General features: G+C 37.2%; 5 protein-coding genes across 5 annotated transcripts; 3 read left to right on the top strand and 2 right to left on the bottom strand.

Moving 5' to 3' along the window:
* Positions 1 to 225: 225 nt before the first annotated feature.
* On the bottom strand, positions 226 to 2,869 carry LOC137728001 (pentatricopeptide repeat-containing protein At4g04370-like). The gene has a single exon (XM_068466877.2). It carries the CDS (start codon positions 2,554 to 2,556, stop codon positions 319 to 321), a length of 2,238 nt encoding a protein of 745 aa, XP_068322978.2. The 5' UTR covers positions 2,557 to 2,869; the 3' UTR covers positions 226 to 318.
* A 27-nt stretch (positions 2,870 to 2,896) lies between these two features.
* LOC137727999 (uncharacterized) lies at positions 2,897 to 5,005 on the bottom strand. Its single transcript, XM_068466874.2, has 7 exons — positions 4,592 to 5,005; positions 4,439 to 4,505; positions 4,268 to 4,314; positions 3,772 to 3,859; positions 3,456 to 3,589; positions 3,217 to 3,315; positions 2,897 to 3,130 (listed from the first exon to the last, which is right to left on the bottom strand). Exons 1-7 carry the CDS (start codon positions 4,814 to 4,816, stop codon positions 3,050 to 3,052), a joined length of 741 nt encoding a protein of 246 aa, XP_068322975.2. The 5' UTR covers positions 4,817 to 5,005; the 3' UTR covers positions 2,897 to 3,049.
* Positions 5,006 to 6,914: 1,909 nt separating this feature from the next.
* LOC137727718 (uncharacterized) lies at positions 6,915 to 9,669 on the top strand. The gene is made up of 2 exons (XM_068466537.2): positions 6,915 to 7,420; positions 9,357 to 9,669. Exons 1-2 carry the CDS (start codon positions 6,967 to 6,969, stop codon positions 9,554 to 9,556), a joined length of 654 nt encoding a protein of 217 aa, XP_068322638.2. The 5' UTR covers positions 6,915 to 6,966; the 3' UTR covers positions 9,557 to 9,669.
* A 2,463-nt stretch (positions 9,670 to 12,132) lies between these two features.
* On the top strand, positions 12,133 to 12,940 carry LOC137728624 (uncharacterized). Its single transcript, XM_068467354.2, has one exon. It carries the CDS (start codon positions 12,223 to 12,225, stop codon positions 12,673 to 12,675), a length of 453 nt encoding a protein of 150 aa, XP_068323455.2. The 5' UTR covers positions 12,133 to 12,222; the 3' UTR covers positions 12,676 to 12,940.
* A 4,870-nt stretch (positions 12,941 to 17,810) lies between these two features.
* Positions 17,811 to 18,260, top strand: LOC148693935 (uncharacterized). The gene has a single exon (XM_088678594.1). The coding sequence runs from the start codon at positions 17,811 to 17,813 to the stop codon at positions 18,258 to 18,260; it is 450 nt and encodes a 149-aa protein (XP_088534720.1).
* Positions 18,261 to 19,682: the final 1,422 nt, after the last annotated feature.

The raw sequence follows: 19,682 nt of genomic DNA, 5'->3' as shown, positions 1-19,682 counted from the left end.
AGATAACTCCAAAATTCAGACGCACAAACAGAGTCTAGTGTGTAATGCTGGGAGACTAAATTTGTAGACTAAATTTTGTAACTAAATGATAGACATGAAAGTTGATGATTGAATTATTACTTAAACATTGATAAACGTGCTTATTCCTATGGGGTGACACATTACTTGGTGAATGCAGTCCGACTTGAAATAGGAAGTGGATATCTCCGAGTGTATCGGGTTAAATTTTCGCTTTGTAAGCTCCAGCGGAGTTGAATGTCATGCATTTATATTGGTGATCCGCAAAGAATGTAGTTAACAAGTTCAGAAATTTATCATTCAACTCTCGTTGTTAGTGCTCGGTTTCTTCATTCCCTCGCTTAACATTTTCAACATCGACGCGATATCATCAAACTGAGGATTTGTGTTGTGATCTGTGTAGAATGTAGTGATCGTCCCGTGCAACTCAATACAACTCCAGCCTGGGAGTTTCTTCAAGCCAAGATACCTCATTTGGCTCCATGCCTCGCCAACGCCATCCCATCTGTTCATGGAAGCGTAGCTATGTGCCAATTGCACGTAGTTTCCAGCATCCCCAGGTCGCATCATCAGAATTTCTCCGGCAATAATGTTCCCCAGTTCCTCATTACCCTTCGTTCGACAAGCGTCAAGAATTATGCCCAAGACATCGACTGCCGGTTCTTGAAAGACCCTCTTGTAGAAGTCATATGCCTCTTCTACCCGTCCCGCTCGACTGAGAAGATCAACAATGCAAGCGCGGTGTTCAAGGCTCGGGGCAATGCCAAAGTCTGCAATCATTGACTGGTATATGCTTAAGCCTGTGTCAACAAGCCCATTGTGACTACAAGCAGAAAGAATTGACAGGAAGACGACATGGTTTGGTTTAATTCCAGTGAGCAGAAACTCTGAATACATCCTCAACGCGGTCTTTGCTTTTCCATGGCAACCATAACCGGAAATAATTGTGCTCCATGAGATCAAATCCGGGTCAGACATCTCAACGAAGCACCTGTGAGCTCTATCTAAGTCACCGCATTTTGAGTACATGTCAACCAGAGCTGTGTCTATCAAAATGCATGGTCTAAGGCAACTTCTAATGGTAAAGTTGTGGATCCACTTTCCTTGATGGAGTGCCCCAATGGAAGCACAAGCTTGGAGAAGGGAGACCACAGTTAAAGAATCGGGCTTCTGAAGGGTTGCCCTCATCTCGGAGAAGAGAAGCAGAGCCTCGCGTAAATGGCCGTTTTGAGCATATCCAGCAATCATGGCATTCCAAGAAACCAAATCTCTTTTGCCCATTCTTTCGAAAACAGCACGACTCTGCTCCAAACGCGCACACTTTGCATACATTGTTACAAGGGAGTTCTGGGCAGGGATATCTAGCCTCATTCCTTGCCTCAGCACATAACCATGAACCGAGGTTCCCATATCAAAAGAACCCAGTTGCGCACAAGCTGCAAGAGCACTAGCTACGGTCGCACTAGATGGCACTGTTCTTGATTCTAACATTTGAGAGAAAACAATTAGTGCGCTGTCCGCAGAATCATTTTGCACAAGCCCTGACATCATGGCCGTCCACAGAACCACATCCTTATTCCTCGTCCCTTCGAAGATATGAAATGCAGTGTCAATGTTCCTGCATTTCAAGTACATAACTATGAGCGCTGTTTCGACATGGGAATCCAATTCATATCCAGTTCTTAAAATCTGTCCGTGCACTGACTTTCCCAATTTCAAACTACTCTGCATGGCAGCCACGGACACAGCAGATGCATACGTCTGTTTATCAGGCTCCATTCCTTCAACCCTCATCGTATACAAAAGCCGGAATACTTCTCTGATATTTCCAGCCTGGGAATAGCTTGAAATCAAGGAATTCCATGAAACTATGTCTCTTGCATTCATACACTCAAACAAGTTTCGAGCATCTTCAACTCTTCCACATTTACCATACACATTCAACATTGAATTCACCAAAGTAATGTCAGACTCAAAACCATATAATACTGCACAACCATGCAAACACTGCAAATAAGGCAGCTCCGAAACTCCGGAGGTCAAGCTTAACAGAGTAACCGAACTGGGCTGAACTCCTTCGCGCCGCATCTCCCTAAACATCTCAAACGCAACTCCAACATTTCCGGCACGCGAATAACATCCAATAATGGAAGTCCAAGGAACAACATTTCTCTGGGGCATTACGTCGAAAACCTTGCGGGCATTTTGGGCGTGTCCAAATTTGGCGTAAAAGTTGACCAGAGAAGAAGCAATGTAGGCATCCAAAGAGAACCCATTAACGACGATGCATTGGTGGAGCGAGAGGCCACACAGAAACAGGTTTAAGGAGGTGCAAGCTTTGAGAAGATTAGGGAAGGTGTAGGAGTCTGGAGGTGTGCTGGTTTTGAGCATGGAGGAGTACGTGGCAAGGACTTCGTGGTGAGAGCCTTGGGACGAGAGGCGGTTGATGACGGCGTTGAAAGTTTTGGTGGTGGCAGTCGCGGTGGCTTGCGGTGGTGGTATTAGGGGGTTTAAGAAAGAGCTGTTCAGCTTGTTCATAACTCATGCTAGTGATTACTGAGGAGTTAAAAGAGGGTGGGTAGGCAACAAGAAGATTACATAATACGTAATGTAACTGTGTATTAGTACAAACAAACACGACACAATTATAAATAGATCAACGCGAACAGATCCATTGCCATTTTCCACCAAATCCCGAAAGGAATTTGATCTGCAGGAAATGAGGATGCAGTTTGCTTGCCGCTTTGGTTAAAATGCGCACACCTTCTTGCGCTCAAAGTTCCAATCTCCCCTTTCGTAGATTAGAGTAGTTTACAGTACATCGCGTCTTGTAAAAATAAAAAAATATAATGACACTACTAGAGTAGTCACTAGTCGGTACTAAATAGGATTTATTCATTCGATTTCATCTGTTCAAGTTACATGATACGGTTTGATTTGTATATCCAGCCTTCAAATGGCATAGAACTCTTACTACAATCTGCCAAAATCATGGCACAGAAATACAAGAACATAAATCAAGTATTCCCAGCTAATTTGATTGTTTCTTTGGATATTCTCTCGCCCCGAATATTGTAGATCCAATTCTCACGTTTGTACTGCCCATTTCGATCTGCAAAACCAAGTTTTTCCATTAGTGAAGAAACTTCACTGGTGAGTGGTGAAAACATGCTAGGATAACTTAAGATTAGTCCTTACAGCTAGCTCAAAATCTGAAGACATGCCCATTGAAAGCTCACATTGCTCCTCTGGTATATCAAGTTCCTTGCAAACCTCAGTTCTGCAGTTTGCCAACGTCTGACAACAAAAGAAACTTATTCAATGGTCACTGCTAACCCTTTTTTGTCCCAAATGACAGTTTGCTTTGAGAATTGCCAATAAACCCGAGAAACTGAAACTTTGGAGAAAGATTTACATGTAGTGCGTTGGAGCATCACCTTAAAGTTTTCCGGTGTAGAAGTATAATCAAGCATCCCAATTGTCATTAGACCACAAAACTCAAGGTTTGGACAACCCGAAGTTACATGCTTTGCAAGCTCCACACATCCAGAGGGCTCAACGCCAGATTTTGCTACCATTGTATTATACAGAGATCAGATGTTATGTCAAAACTACAAAGAAAAACAACAAATTGACTAAAATACAGAAAGCCATGGATTCTTGACAACGGATAACAATGCAAGCATAAACTATCCTCGAGCATGCATTTCCTGCAGTATTTATGAAAAAGGAGGCTCATATTTAGGAACTTACATTCTTCTCCGCTCGTATTCACTTGGAGCAACACCTTCAAAGGCTTTCTCCCAATGCTACCAACCACGTGATTAAGACGATTTGCAATCTGCAAAACATACGAGCTGAAGTTAACTAAAAACCAACGAAGCAGCTTCGGAACAGCTAAACAGAATTATCCATAAGAAAACACGAGCTTCCCCAATTACAGATAATTAACAATGGCTGCTGCTGCTCTTGAACTGCCCCAATCATTAACACTAGAGCAATATAACATACAGCGCAGAACCCGTAAGGCTGTAAATTCAATTTCCATTGGGAATCCAAATGGGACACCAAGGATTTAAGCAAGCTTGACATATTTTTACAAAGAACAACAACACAAAAGGTACAATCTTTACTAGAATTACAAAACTAATACCAAATCCCATTAATTTTTCGAGACCCATCACCCGAAACATAAGAGTAACTCTGCATACAATGTACAGAAAATGGTGTTACTAGAAAAAGTGTCTACCTTCTCATCATCCACACTCTCCACCATTGAAAGGTTTGGTACACCACCTGCACAATTTCCAAAAAAAAAAAAAAAAAAAAAAAAGGCCCAGAAATGCTTACTGCTTTTGGAGACCAAATGGATTACTTAGCAAAGTCTTAAAGTACAATTTGAGAGAGAAAATAGTCATACTTAGAAGGGGTTTTACTTTGTTGCTCTGCAAATTTCCAATGAAATGCCACTCAATGTCCTCCGGAAGCTGTAACAATCACTAAATATTCAATATCTTTCATTACAGAGAGAGAGGGAGAGAGAGAGGCAGGAGTGTACGCCTGTATGGTGTACCTGAGGAGCTTTCTCGACGATTTCTTGGACGTAGTTTTCGCCGAAACAGCGATGGCCGGCGTCGTACACTTGGCGGAGCGCGGAGACTGGCTTCGTCTTGCTCACCGCCACCACTCGGATCTCCTGGGATTTACGCGCTGATTTTTCGGCTGCCAGCTGGACGCGCTGCAGCACCGAGCGGAGCGCCGTCGCTGCGACACCGTCCACTGCGGCAGAGCTAGCCATGGCTGGTTGCTCCCCTCCTCTGGTTTCGTTTTCTCTCTCCGTCTTCTCCAGATTGCTGGGTTGCGAATTGCTATTACACGGGCATTGCCTCTGGTGGCGTGGAGCTTAAAGACTCGCGGTTGCCATTGCTGCCTGGAGCGCCAGAAGGTGCGGATTGAAAACGACGCCGTAGGTAGTTTGGACCATCCCATGTTTTCATGAGTTCGGCCCAAGTACACAGGCTAGGTGTGTAGACCCTGGGCTAGAATTTGAGGCTTAGGCCTGCAGTTTATGGCCCAGATTTAATTTGTTGGATTTCTTTTCTCAATAATAAAAGATATTTTAAGTTTAATTTCTCTGGACGAATGTTTTGAGATATTGTATGATTGAGATAAACAAACTCTAATATTAGAATTTGACTACAATACTTATATGTACGTAATACAATTATTGTACGACTATCATGTGGTGATTGTATATTTAAAATTATATTTGACTGTTAAATTTGTGAAATAAATATTTCATTGAAAATATTCAAAATGATCAAGGAGAAGTAGTGTACATGTTTCTTTTTATTTCCACTGCATCATGCATTATTTTATATTTAATCCATTAGAGTAATTAGAGCGTAGCCTAGAAGATGATGGCATATCTTTACGTACTTAATGGACAAACCATCTTGTTCCTTCCTTAGGTCGCCAAAAGATGGCAAGCATCTGAAAAACCATACAAAATTTATCATTAATTCTCATAATTAATTCCTACTTACTGGGAAAAACAATCTTGTTTTTCCCGTCACCGTCACAATTATTAATCATCATATGTAAACTTGAGATATAGGTAACGAAACATACTTATTTGGTACAAGCGACCTGCCAAAATACTAACTTGATAAACGCTATCTAGTCATCGGTTAAATACATGTGTCTATCCTTTCAATCACATAATTAGGAAAGCAACGAGACATATAATTATATAAAACTATTTACACTTTATCATTTTGCTACTGCCTTTTAATCAACTACAAAGAGTTTGAGACTTACTTGTATGGTGGTATGCATTCCAAGAGTGCGATGTATATCACCATACAAAGTCCCCATCCTATCATTAAAATGGGCATAAAAAAATGCATGTGCGATTAAAAAAATGACGCAAGAAGAGAGGCTAGTTATAAAAATGAATGACTCCGATGTAAATGAAAATCTTACGTTTCTTAGGTAACGGTGTGTTGTGACTTCAATGTCTGCAGGGCTCCAAGTGTTCCCTTGGTGATTGCATGATGAAGGGAGATGAAAAATTAAAAAACTGAGGATAATCAGGCTTTGATAACTAATCATCGTCACTCTGTCAAGCAATGTTGTTTGAGGGGTGGTGAATCTGTCAATTTTCTGAAGTGATAACAAAGTCAATGAGAAAAATCCCAAAAAAGAAAATGGAAAATAGCAATTTCATATGCTGGAATTGTAGAAGGAGAATTGTATTGGGCTTCAGATACAAAATTGTTGATCACTAATTTCTCATCCTGAAAAAGTTTCTCTAGCAGTATTTGGCTGTTGAGTATATGTGCTTTTCTTTCCAGATTAGGGAATCATGTCTGGCTTGTTTTAATGGAATTAGGAAAAATCAGATTTTATTCCCTTCTTCATTTTCCCTACTCCTTTAAGTTTCATCAACAACAACAAAGCCTTATCTCGCTAAGTGGAGACGGTTATATGAATCTTAAAACGTCAATACGCTTCTCCTTAAGTTTCATTATGGGGTGAAATTAAATATTACACAAATTTATCATGGCTGTGAAAGTGAGGAAAAGGATAATTTTTGCATTTTTCTTTATTTGAACTTTTGTATCTTAAACTTTACGATGGGATACAGAATCAGAATCACAGGGAGGACAACTTTTCTTTCTTGTCAATCAAATGATTTCTGTACGTATAAGATATTTAGTAATTTATAAAATACAAGTAGCCTATTGAATTTAGACCATCATCATTTTAAGCCACACAAATAAAGCAAGACTTGTACATCCAGTTTCCATTTGTCAACTCTCTCCTTCCCCAGTGTTTCTATAAAACCCACACATTCCAATGACACCCTACAATAAGTATACACTCTTCTTCTTCAAAAACATCTTTCCATACAAATATTTCGTAACTTTCAGATATTATTTAGTCATGGCCATGAAGTTGATTAACACCATCTTTACTCTCCTAGCAGCAATGGCCATTGTTGGAGCTGCAAATTTCCACGATGATCATATCGAAGACGTGGAAATGCAGACTAGTACTGTAGCAGAAGCAACTACATTGCCTCAAACACCAGATGAAGCAGAAGCAACTACTTCTTTAAGACGAGTGAGCCGTTTTCTTTATAATCATCATAAAAATATGCCACTGCCCAGTTATACTTGCGACAACTTTCCCAGGATTTGTCGTGCGAAGAACAGCCTGGGGCCAGACTGCTGCAAGAAGAAATGTGTTGACGTGAAGACTGATCGGTACAACTGTGGGATTTGCGGCTACAGATGCAAGTACACTGAGATTTGTTGCAGGGGTAAGTGCGTCAATGCATCGTTTGACAAGAAACATTGTGGTGGGTGCAATCAGAAGTGCAAGAAGGGAGACTTCTGTGTTTATGGGATGTGCCATTATGCATGATTAGTTCACAGTATATTACTGCTATACATTTATCCTGTCACATTATGACAGCTTACATAACAATCTTATGTAACCAACAAAGAAAAGGGATCTTATAGTATATGTTATATATATATCCTCTGAAATTTTTACCCATTAAATAGTTGATAAAAAATGCAATGAACTTGAAGAATTATATTATTCTAAGACCTTTACCAATTATCTATACATTTTTCTGCCAAAATTCTGATGTGTGTGTCCATGTAATGTTCACTGTCCCACGCATACTAGTCCATGAGCAATCTTTCGTATATCTAGATTGGGAATTGTGTTTTACTAGTACTATTCTGAATTAATGCCAAACAAATTAATCTGACACGTTTCGTTTCATCATTTGCTAGTCCTTAATCCTTTGAGATTTAGAATCACTGACCCATAGTAGTTTGGAATTTTATCTTGTAAGATTTAGTTCAAATTAATCACATATAGGCAAAACTCTAAAAGTGGATTAAAGGAGCAAATTTTTGCAAGTTACATTTATTGTAATTTTAGGAAAATAATTAAGGACAACTGCACAAAACAAAGTAAACATTGCCCTATCATATAAATTTAATGAAGTCACACACACGTGTATATATATAGTCATAAAAAATTTGCATATACTTATATTTTTGCGAGAGCCAAATCTATGGAAATAAATTGGTTGGTGACTTCTTATTTTGATCGATGCATAATAGTACAATACAATATATATATATAGTCTATAACGATTTTTTTTTATTGAATCTTATACTAATTACAATTGGTTACTACTTGCTATATACAAGAAATAGTAACTACGAAAAAAAATCCAGAGTTGAGAATTCTAATCTAACAGGCCCCTATGGTCACCTTCCTTGAAACTTCTTATGATTTAACCACTAACAACCTTCCTTGAAACTTCTTATGATTTAACCACTAACAACCATGTCATATGATTTACAATATCTAATATAAATAGATGATCTCCCTAACATTACCCATTGCTTATATGATTCGAGAAGTATCAACAGAAAAAAAAAAAAAAAAAGTCAATATATAAGGCTCCACAAGTGGAAGTGCTTCTGTAACGGTTTCCCGGTTTGGAGAATGGACTAATTTTGGTTTCTTGGACCCTTGAGAAACCATAAGGCGGGCGCTTGAGCTCGCATGTAATTGCCAACATACATACATGCATGAGTCTGATGAATAACCCAAGCAAATTATAAATCTAATGATTCATCATGAGTGTGATGAATTAACCGTCAGTCTATGATCAAACTCAGCGACGTAGTTTCCTTTCTTCGTTCATGTATAAGTTCATACTGACCTAATTTCGAGTATAATGTTTCTTTGGAAGCCTAACTTTGTTTACTTAAAACGTTTTGTTTGTTTGTAGCCATTTGAATTAGACCAACGCATTAAGGACATCATGAATACTCTCAAATTATACAAGTTAACTAATACATGCAACCCTGGTTTTCAAATGATATCGAACTCGTTGACCTCTATCAACTAGCCCCCACGATAAATTTTTCTCTATAAATACTTCTGCAAATCCATATGCTTATCCATCCAAAAAAACATCATATACGTTCCTTCATCAACTTTTCCCTTTTGAGATCTCTCTGCTTCACCAACAAATTAAACTTGCATCATGAAAGCCTTCAAGGTTTTGCTTGCTCTTGCCATGCTACTGACTTTAACCATTAGCACTCTATCTGCAATCCCAGGCCAAGAAGAATCATTCTTCGAAGAGGAAAACAATGATCCAAATGATGAAACCAAAAGCCAATTAGAAAAAAGCACTTCTCTGAGGGGAACAAGCCGCTTCCTTGCTTCTAGGGCGGCGGTGATGACATGCGACAAAAAACCTAGCGTTTGTCGGGTCTCGGGCAGCGGAGGGCCAGATTGTTGCAAGAAGAAATGTGTGAACACGAACACAGACAGAGTAAACTGTGGTAAGTGTGGGAAAAAATGCAAGTACGCAGAGATATGCTGCAAAGGCAAGTGTGTGAATCCAAGGTCTGACAGGAAAAACTGTGGCGGCTGCAACAATAAGTGCAAGAAAGGCAGTTCATGTGCGTATGGGATGTGCAGTTATGCGTGATCGAAGATTAATTACTGATCAGCAGATAATGAACTTATATTCGGTCGACATTGCGAAGATAAAATAAGGCTATATGAATTTATGTATGTGTGCAAGGATAATAAGGGCTAGCTAGTCATCACATTTTGATGTGCTAGCTTGGCCAGTTACTTGTTGGTTATTTATTTTATTATTAATGTAAAAATTCTTAAGAATAATGAATAAAATATTAACTTTTATTTTATTTATGTTAAGCTTGCAATTAGATATTCGGGTTAATCGTATATAACGATTACTCAGTCTCTGCCTTTTAAGTCATTTGTGCATTACCGTGCTTGTATACATGATCTAGATCTTTAACATTCAATTAGAAATCTGTTTGCCTCTCCCTGCACACAAATATGTGCATTACCACTCAGACTTTGTTGTAATGCTAAAGCACCACCTTTGTTAACTTCCATTCAAATTTCCTTTCAGTACCTATTGTTTTATCTTTTAATTTTAAGCGTACATATTTTATTTTATACAAGCTTTCTTTATTAATTGATGAAAAGATCATATTTGTTTTAGTTAAGATTAACTTTCAGTTTGATATTGTATGTATAGGAAATTTAGTTTGCAAGAAAATGGTAATAGTAGGGAAACTAAATATAGAGAATAAATTTCGGAAATTAAAGGACATGGAAGGTTATGATTAGTTTATTACTTACGCGTTGACAAACGCGCTTATTTCTATTTGTGATACATTATTTAGTTTGCAAATTTAGTCTCCAAATTTAGTCTCTCTAGTATTACCCTTGCAAGAAAACGCCATTTGGACATCTTAAAATTTGAATCATATCATGTCCATATTCGTGCCCCAGATATGGATAATTGAAGTTCCAGTTAAATTAATTGGGAGTAGGGTGATTAAAAGAGTTTGCTGAATATAATTCTCATATTGGGAAACTAAGAAAATAAAATAACATATAAGTGTATGGTTTCACTTCTAACAATATCGAAGCTCTTTTGTCATAAAATTCAACATCTAGTAATAGTTGGTTAAGTTAGAACAATGTTAGTATGGTCAGTGACCCGTCTCTTTGTCTGGCATGATATCAGATCAGGTTTTATTGTAGGTCATGTGGGTTCGTGCCATGCCCTAATTACCAAGTTTAATATAACATTGTCTGTGTTGTGGCCGAGTTAATTATTAATGTAACATTATGTTTCTACGCTAATGTCTGACGTGGGATTAGTTGCACGTGTGGCCCATTATGTGGTGGTCCCACGTGAGGGGACATATTGAATATAAGTTTCACATTGTGAAATTATAAGTGTATAGTTCTACTTCTAATAACACTATAGGATTTTGTGATAAAATCCAACACCTAACAATAAGTGGGTAAGTTAAGATGATATCAATGTAATTAGAAGTAGATCAATGATCTGTCTCTTTAAATATTTGACGTAGTTAAATTTCACCTATAATATTTGGCAATAGAGTGGATCCCCAACTCGTTATAGATTCATGCATGCAAAATTTCTTAACTAATTTATCGATATTGGATTTACACTTTTAACAGATAGCGCGACGAGTTCATCTATATATAGTTGCACGGGAACATTTCTTTGCAAGGAAATGGGAAAAAGGAGCAAAGTTTTTTGATAAAACTTTTTAAAACAGCGTAGTGCCAAAGATTTCTTTTTAAAATGTTTAAGCCATTAACCAGCCTTACATTTCTTAATTAACCTTTTTACCAATGTTGAAGCCATGTTCGTAGGTGCACTGTTCTGACTTCAGTGTCTGCAGTGCTTCAATGTATTGAAGTAAGGTTGGGATATTCACACATCCAATTTTATCTCACACACATTTTAAAATTTTATTTAAAAAATTAAAATTTAAAGGAGTGAGAGGGAAAATGAGATGTGTAAAAATATACATCCCTTTTTTTTTTTCTCTAGTTGACTATTGTTGTGTTTTTAAATAAAACTTGTAGTTATCATGTGTTTAAAATGTTATTCCCAGAACCAAATCTATGCTAACGAAATCGAATTGGATGGTATTGAAGTCTTCGGGTAGTCACCCTCCTCGAAGTTTCTTCACTTATATATATTGGTCAATGGTCAATTATGACATTCCAAAAGTATACTAAAGTAGTAAAAAGGTTAACATAGAGGCTCAACGAGTGCTTCTGTAACGGTTTCCCCCTTTGGAAAATGGACTATCTTTGGTTTCTTGGACCCTTGAAATAACAAGAAGGCGGGCTAGAGCTCACGTAAGTACCAACATATATGCAATATTATGCATGCATGAGTGTGATTAACCCAAGCAAATAAGGAGAACGCCACCGCCTAACCACAGCCTAACCTGCCTACTTTATCATCAAGTAAATTTGTATCTTCTTATTCATAAGTTCATATCCACCTAATTAATTTGGAGTACATTATTTCTTTCGAAACCTAACTTTGTTTACTTAAACGCTTCGTAGCCCTTTGATTTAGACAACCCATAAAGTAGATGAACACTCTACAAATTAATACCACCCATAACCCCTTTTCATTCTTCTCTATAAATATTTCTCCAACCCTATATGTTTCTCCATCCAAAACATTCATACATATGTACTTTGTTTCACCATCTTCTCTCCCTTCAAAAATCTCTCCTTTTATATATACAATACACCCAACTACGCAACCAAAACATCATGAAAGCCTTCAAGGTTTTGCTTGTTCTTTCCATGGTAATGGCTTTAGCCATTACTCTCTCTGCAACTACGGACCAAGAAGAATCCTTTTTGGACGAGGAAATCAAAGATACAGATGATGCAACCAAAAGCATGCAATCAGATAAAACCACTTCTCTTAGGGGAAGAAGCCGTTTGCTTGCCTCTCGGGCCACTGTGACTACATGCGACAAATACCCTAGGGTTTGTCGGGCATCGGGCAGCGCAGGGCCAGATTGCTGCAAGAAGAAATGTGTGGATACGAACACAGACAGAGTAAACTGTGGCACGTGTGGGAAGAAATGCAAGTACGGGGAGACATGCTGCAAGGGCAAGTGTGTAAACCCTAGGTCTGACAAGAAAAACTGTGGAAGCTGCAACAACAAATGCAAGAAAGGCAGTTCATGCGTCTATGGGATGTGCAGCTATGCATGAAATTCTTTAAGTTACCATTTGAGGGACTTAAACAATTAATTATTTTTTATAATTTGATTTTTCTTTTATTATAATGTAATTAAGGAATAAATCATTTGTAAGAGAAGGAGGATCCATCCTGGATTCTATATTTCCTCTTAGGGTTAGGATTGTTTCCTTGTTCTTGTGTGCTGTATAATTCTTTTATGTTAAGAAATATTCTAGCTTGTACTTCAAGTTATTGTTTTAAAAAAAAGAGGTTTTTCAACTTTAATCCTTACAGAAGATTGAAATTTAATAAAAACCTGATGTAAGATTACATATTGACTATAGTACCTTGATGTGTCCTTAATTCAAATTAATGTGTATTTTGTTTAATGTTTTCCATTAAATATTTAAATTAATTAATATACATGATTTTTTGACCAAAATTTATTTAACATTCTTCAAACTTGAAAACTCAATTAATGTACCTAAAATTTATGTACTGAAATATTAGTATTGAAATGTAATATATTGAATTAATATACCTAAATATATGTACCGAAATGTATTATAATAAATTAATGTACCTAAATGTGTGTACCGAAATGTATGCACTGAAATGTATATACCGAAATGTATTATATTGAATTAATGTAGTACCGAAATGTGTGTATCTAAATGTATGCACTCGAAATGTATTATAATGAATTTACTATACCTAAATGAAGAAGACAAAGTATATCAAAATATATTGTATGACAAAAATTAGTTAACTAAATATATTACGATGAATGAAATGAAAATGAAAATGAAAATTATGATGAAATATAATTAATACGTTAAAATTAGGAAGAAAAAGAGAAATAATTAAATCATCAAAATTAAATTAAATAAAATGAGGTGATTAATGTATTAACGGACTAAAATTAGATTTTAATTTTATTCTTGATTTTAGAGGTTATTATGAAGTGGGTCTCTTTCTCGCTCAGGGGAAATATTATCTTGTATTTAATTAAGTTCTTATGTGGAGATCATCTTCACAGTTCAATTTGATTAGTTTGGTAATGTACGTATGCTAGAAGGAAATTTATTTATTTTTTGAACAAATAATATTATCTATGATAAACGAGAGGGGGTGGGCTTAGCCTCATAATAGCCTAACAATAATTTAGTTCAAATTCGCCTTTGGTGAGAATCAAATATAAGACTTCTTACAAGTGAAGAGGAATACCACTAGACCAATGGCGGAGTCAAAAATTGAAGCTAGGAGGGGCCTGTAAGCCCTATGAAAGAAATTGAAAAAATAATAATATAAATAATGGGAGAAAAAGGCTCATTTTTTATAGTGGAATGAAAATTTTTAATCAAAAGAGAGTAAAGAAATCACCATTTTTTTTTTTTGGAGATAATTGTATCGTAAACAACGAACTTGTTTATAAGTTCTTATAATGAAGTTGAAGAAAAATTAATAATTATGGCTCAAAACTGTAGCTATGAAAATTATTTTTCTAGATAAATTTGACACACCCCGATTGAGATCAGGGTATGCTGGCCGTCACGTGGAAGTGACGTAACTATGTGCACAGTGCGGAAGCTAATAAAATAATAATACGAATAAATAAAAACCAGCTCTACACAAAATAATAACAAACATGTGCAAGCGTAAGTGTAAACACAAAGTTCAGAGCACGACGACCTAAAGCAGTCCGGGAGAAAACGACACTACAAAAGCACACCCGAAGGTGGTCCTACACTGGTGTTAGTCTGTCAGATATGCCGGGGAAAATCCTCAGGGAAGCCACCAAACATGCTAGCCAACTAGAACCTGGAGGGGCGCAAAACAAAAGCGTGAGTGGGCAAAAACAAAACTTTTCAAAAATCATTTAATAAATAAGTTCTAACCCCTCGCCGTAAAACCTGTATACTTCCCAGAAAATATAATATACATATATATCAATCATGCTTGGAAAATATGTTATGCCAAAACCTCAAAGTAAATTGCAAGTGCTCAGGTAATATCACATCAATGCCATATGATCTGTCAGCCGGAGTCACCTAACGTGACCTGTACGGCTGGATCTAGAGCTCAAATCTCCATCTCACTAGCTAGACCTGCACACGAGTCGGAACCACCTAAAGTGGTCTGTACGACAAGCCTGGGTGTAATATAAGTACGCTCAAGTGCTACAATCACGTGAAGGCTGGACGAATAATCGCGGGTCACCTACGAGTCGGAACCACCTAAAGTGGTATGTACGACAGGATTGTGCACCTAACTTGGATCCAAGATGAGCGTGTGGTGCAGGAGGTGAACATCACGTGAAGGACTGTGCCCAACTCTGGGCGGGAGCACTAACACCGGGGGTGCATGTTATGAGCTCTCTATGCATCTCAAAGCACTACTGAACGTAAACATAAATCATAACTCACCTGACACTTACCTGTGCGTCCGCAGCACCAAACATATATATTTATATGCAACTAAAAATGCATAAACAAACGGCAACACAATGCATGGCATATAAAGGAATAAACGTTTCATATCACTTTCTGGGAAAAAAAATATAAGTATATAGGTATATACGGAAAACCAAAAGTCCACTCACTGGTATGTGGAAGGGTCGTAACCCCCCTGCCTCGAGTGACCACGCTCGTCCTCGGGATAGGTATCACCTATATGCGAAACAACTATAAAAACGTTAATTTTAAAGCACATAACCAACCTTAAGAAATAACTTCTCATACAATGCTCAAATGGGGTGTATGAATACACCAACGTGATCTACTCAACCTCAGGAACATCCCCATATTTTTAGAAAAAAATTTCACCGTCGCACGCGCCGGCCACGCGCAGGCACGTGCCTGGCACGCTGACGGCGTCAGTTAACGCCGTCAGGAATATTCCGTTAACTTTAACGGATTCCGTCAACGGCATTAGGAATATTCCTCCAAACTGACGGAATATTCCGTCGTCTTCTCCGGCGAGGCTCCGGCACCGTCACCGACGTCGGAAAATCGTGAAAATTTCAAATCGTCCTATCTTCTTCGTTTTTCAACCAAATTTCACAAAATTGGTACCAAAATGAAGCTTACAACGAGAGGAACAAAATCATACCACTTTCAAGTGCTAAAATCCACGGAATCTCGACGGGAAAATACCCCCGCCAACCTCAAAACTCACGATCCCGACGTCCAAAACCTTCAAACGAACCACCCCAAACCTCCTAAGGACCTCACCAAGCTTCCTACAAGCTTGAAATTCCCAAAAACATAAGAATTTACGTGTGCATGAACAGTGACAAAAATCGGGTATCCCGAGTTCGACGTGAAAATGAAGGTATCCTTACCTGAAATGGGTATGGTTGAACTTTTACTGACCTCACGAGCATGAATATGTACTTTGTTCCTTCGATCTGTGAAGATTACAAGGGTTTTGGGGTATGTCCGTACAAATGGAAGTGAAATGGGGAAGGGAAAGGGCACGGGACAGGTGCAGGGACAGGGAAAGGGTGAAGGAAATGTGTAGGGGAAAGTGTGTGGTGCAAAACCAGCCACACCAAGCTCAAAACAACCACACAACGAAAATTCACACTAGGGGCAAAATCGTCTTTTCACGCGTACGTTTTAAAATTTTCGGAACGGGCTGTCACAAATTCTTCCTCTATTCTATTTATGCGTAGGTTTATTGTAAAACAACACTCTACCATGCAAAATAGTGAATCAACTAAGGAAGGCTAGTTGATATATGCCTTTAGTTTCATAACAATACTTGTAAAACATATTTCCTTTTGTCAATTAGTGAAACACAATAAAGCAAGCTGGGAGCAAATGCACATAAATCGAAGAATGCAGAGTATCCAACTAAAAGTATACAAACAAAAACTACAAATTGAAAAATTTTAGGGTAGGCCAGGATCTTGGTCCCCCAATGGCTTCGCCACTGCACTAGACCGTAGAACTAAGTGACCTAGAAGAAATTTAATTTGTAAAGAAAAAGCCAGCAGGGCATCCAATTGGATGAGATCATGTTTATACCGCCGCGCAAGATATGATCGATCAATGAGACAGTAGTCAGTTGGTGGGACAACTTTTTCTTTGCAAGAAAATGGGAAACCCGAATAAAACTAGTTGAAACAGCATATGCCCAAAAAATTAAATTAAAATTAGTTTGGTCAAAATGATTCTTAATTGCTAACGACATTCTCTATAGCTATCTAGTCGCTATCGAATATGTATAATGCACTATAACTAAGTGTGGGGTAGAAAATACCATTTGAAGTGTTACAGAAAAAGGCTTTTTTTTTTTTTTTTAATATATTCAATTAAACACTAATGTCACATTTTTTTAAATCCTTTGTTAAATAATTTCTTAGTCAATATACTAGCACAAGGGTGTTTTGTTTAGATGCACAATCTTGAAGCTTTCTCTAATACTGATATGACTATATATTATTAAAGAATGTTAATTAGAGTATTAATTATGTGTGTGAGGGATGGTACAATTTTTTCTTAATTACTCACCATTCTTTACGATGTAATTGAATTGTCACGGTTTTTTTTTAACAAACGACATTATGTAGTATCTATACTAACTACTAAGAATGGGGAAGTAGGCTAAGAAATAATATGGTTCAAATTCGTTTTTGGCGAGAATCGAACCTAAGACCTCTCACTTACAAGTAAAGAAGAATACCATTAGATCGTAGTAATTGAATTGTCACGTTTTATAAGTACTTAAACTGTCACATATTTTCAGAAAACTCTTAATCAAAGGATGAAAATCAACATACCCCTAGAGCATGCTGCATAAACCAAACTAGAAATTATACGGCCAATGAAATGACTTAGGAGCTTCGGCAATCTGCCTATATATTATCTGTTTAGTATGCATGTTTCTTGTTCCTATTCACCTAATTAATTTTGAAATAATATATACAAGTTACAATTTTTTCTGGAAGCCTACATTTGTTTACTGAATTATGACATTTTGCTAATGGCCTTTTTGAATAGTAGACCAACCGTGCAATATTCCCCGCGTTGATGACTTTTGTACATCAACCCTCGTGCACCATCCCCTACATATATATACATGTTCAAGCCCTGCATGCTTATCCATCCAAACTATATATCAAATACTCTATATTCTTCTTTTCCAATCACAAATAGATCACATGAAATCCCTCAAGGTTTTGTTTCAGCTAGCGATGCTAATGGCTTTGGTGGCCATTACTCTCTCGGCAACACCAGACCAAGAATTCGAAGAATCCTTCTTCGGCGAGGAAGACAACAGTATTAATGTTTCAAACAGTGAAACCTTTAAACAAGAAAAGACTTCTCTAAGAGGCATAAGCCGCTTCCTTGCTTCTCGGGGTCGGGCCGTGACTTGCGACAGCAACCCTAAGGTTTGTCGAGGAGGGACCCATTGTTGCCACAAGAAATGTGTGGATTTGAAGACGGACAATCTCCACTGTGGCCAGTGTGGGGTGAAAAGCCATCACTCACAGATATGCTGCCACGGTCATCTTGTGAACCCAATGTCTGATAAGAAACACTGTGGCAGCTGTGACAACCATTGCAAAAAAGGCAGATCATGTGCGCTTGGGATGTGCAGCTATGCTTAGATATCAGTGAATATACTTCTACTCTCAATCAATAAGGATGATCACAAGTTAATATATATGTGTTAAGCTATTAATTGTTATTTTAACGGCGATTTATGTATTTGTTTTGTTACAAGTCATAGAATAGTTTGTGATCATCATTAATTTAAGTTAATCTTAATATGTGAAAATATACTTGAGATAGGTGAAGGTTAAGGTTATGGATTTGTGTATTTGTGCAACCAAAATGGTCTACCTACCAAGTCCCCTCTCTTTATCTAACACATAAACCTACGTTGCAAAACCTTAAACGGTCTCGTTGACATCAATGTTAATAACTAGTATAGAACATGGTTGTTAGACCCGGACAAGTGATTAATTAGTTGACGTCGAACTTGTACGATTAGCAGATTTTTGTCACTTCTAGTACAGATAAATTATGCATATGGCTAGCTATATAAATATATATGCTTTCGACCCTTCTTCCGTTCTTTTAAGTCTAGATGTCATAATATATGGAAAAGGATCCTAGCAGGATCCTTTTCTTGGGAATCCTAGAAATCTCGTGATCGTGACTGTTCATCATATATCATGCAGTTAGTTTTCGTTAGGTACTATTTATATTTAATTTTAAATTTTAAATTTTGAAATGATTTATGACCGCACGATGTACAATGAACGGTTACGATCATGAGATCCTTAGGATCCCTAGAAAAAAGATCCGGCAAGGATCTTTTCCATAATATATATAAGCAAAGTACCAAGATATAGAACCACAATAATTCATGCAAAACAAAGAGAAAGTAAAGAATTTGTAAAGCTAGGTATATATGTAGATTCTGTTTTCCAAGATGGAAATGTGTTTCTGAGTGGTGCCTTCTACCTACAAATGATGACCTAGGATTTGTACTAATACAAATAGAATTCTATTAAAAAGAACATTCATTAATTGAACTGAAGAGGAAATCAATAAGTTTTGGTGATTATAATGTAATTTTACGTTTCTTACAATGGAAAATATAAGTTTGACCTAAAACCCAACATAGTTTAAACTTTGAACTTAACATAATTAATGTTGTGACAGCCTTAACATAAAAGTTGGAGGCACAAAACTGAATAATGATGATTTAGTAATTTAACGATGTTCATTCATAATATCCTACATCTTTACAGTAACAAGAAGTTCACGCTACAAAAACCAACATTGTTTGAATAATAGAATATCATTATGCAATCTCGTCATCACTATGTAATGTTGGATAATAAACTTTTAGGATTACAGTGTATTCTTACGTGTCTTGTATTTCATACATTGAATCAGTATGAAACTTAGTGCATGTTATATTGTAACAGCCTTCATGTGAAGGTTGCGGTGTGTGGGACTAAATGTCATAAATTCATAAGGTCCTTATGTCAAAATGCCTTTATATATTATAACAAAAA

The sequence above is a fragment of the Pyrus communis genome, chromosome 10 (genome assembly GCF_041283825.1).
Source record: "Pyrus communis isolate YQ-2024b chromosome 10, ASM4128382v1, whole genome shotgun sequence".
NCBI classification, from domain to species: domain Eukaryota; kingdom Viridiplantae; phylum Streptophyta; class Magnoliopsida; order Rosales; family Rosaceae; genus Pyrus; species Pyrus communis.
This window is presented reverse-complemented; position numbering and strand designations above follow the sequence as displayed.

Excerpts from the sequence above, each read along its gene's own strand:
- LOC137728001 (XM_068466877.2), bottom strand. The coding sequence starts at position 2,556 with ATGAACAAGCTGAACAGCTCTTTCTTAAACCCCCTAATACCACCACCG.
- LOC137727999 (XM_068466874.2), bottom strand. The coding sequence starts at position 4,816 with ATGGCTAGCTCTGCCGCAGTGGACGGTGTCGCAGCGACGGCGCTCCGC. Across the intron at positions 3,860-4,267 it reads AGAGTGTGGATGATGAGAAG|ATTGCAAATCGTCTTAATCA; the intron begins GTAGACACTTTT and ends TATGTTTTGCAG. Across the intron at positions 3,316-3,455 it reads CTACACCGGAAAACTTTAAG|ACGTTGGCAAACTGCAGAAC; the intron begins GTGATGCTCCAA and ends TTTTGTTGTCAG.
- LOC137727718 (XM_068466537.2), top strand. The coding sequence starts at position 6,967 with ATGGCCATGAAGTTGATTAACACCATCTTTACTCTCCTAGCAGCAATG. Across the intron at positions 7,421-9,356 it reads GTGCAAGAAGGGAGACTTCT|ATTGTTGCAAGAAGAAATGT; the intron begins GTGTTTATGGGA and ends GCGGAGGGCCAG.
- LOC137728624 (XM_068467354.2), top strand. The coding sequence starts at position 12,223 with ATGAAAGCCTTCAAGGTTTTGCTTGTTCTTTCCATGGTAATGGCTTTA.
- LOC148693935 (XM_088678594.1), top strand. The coding sequence starts at position 17,811 with ATGAAATCCCTCAAGGTTTTGTTTCAGCTAGCGATGCTAATGGCTTTG.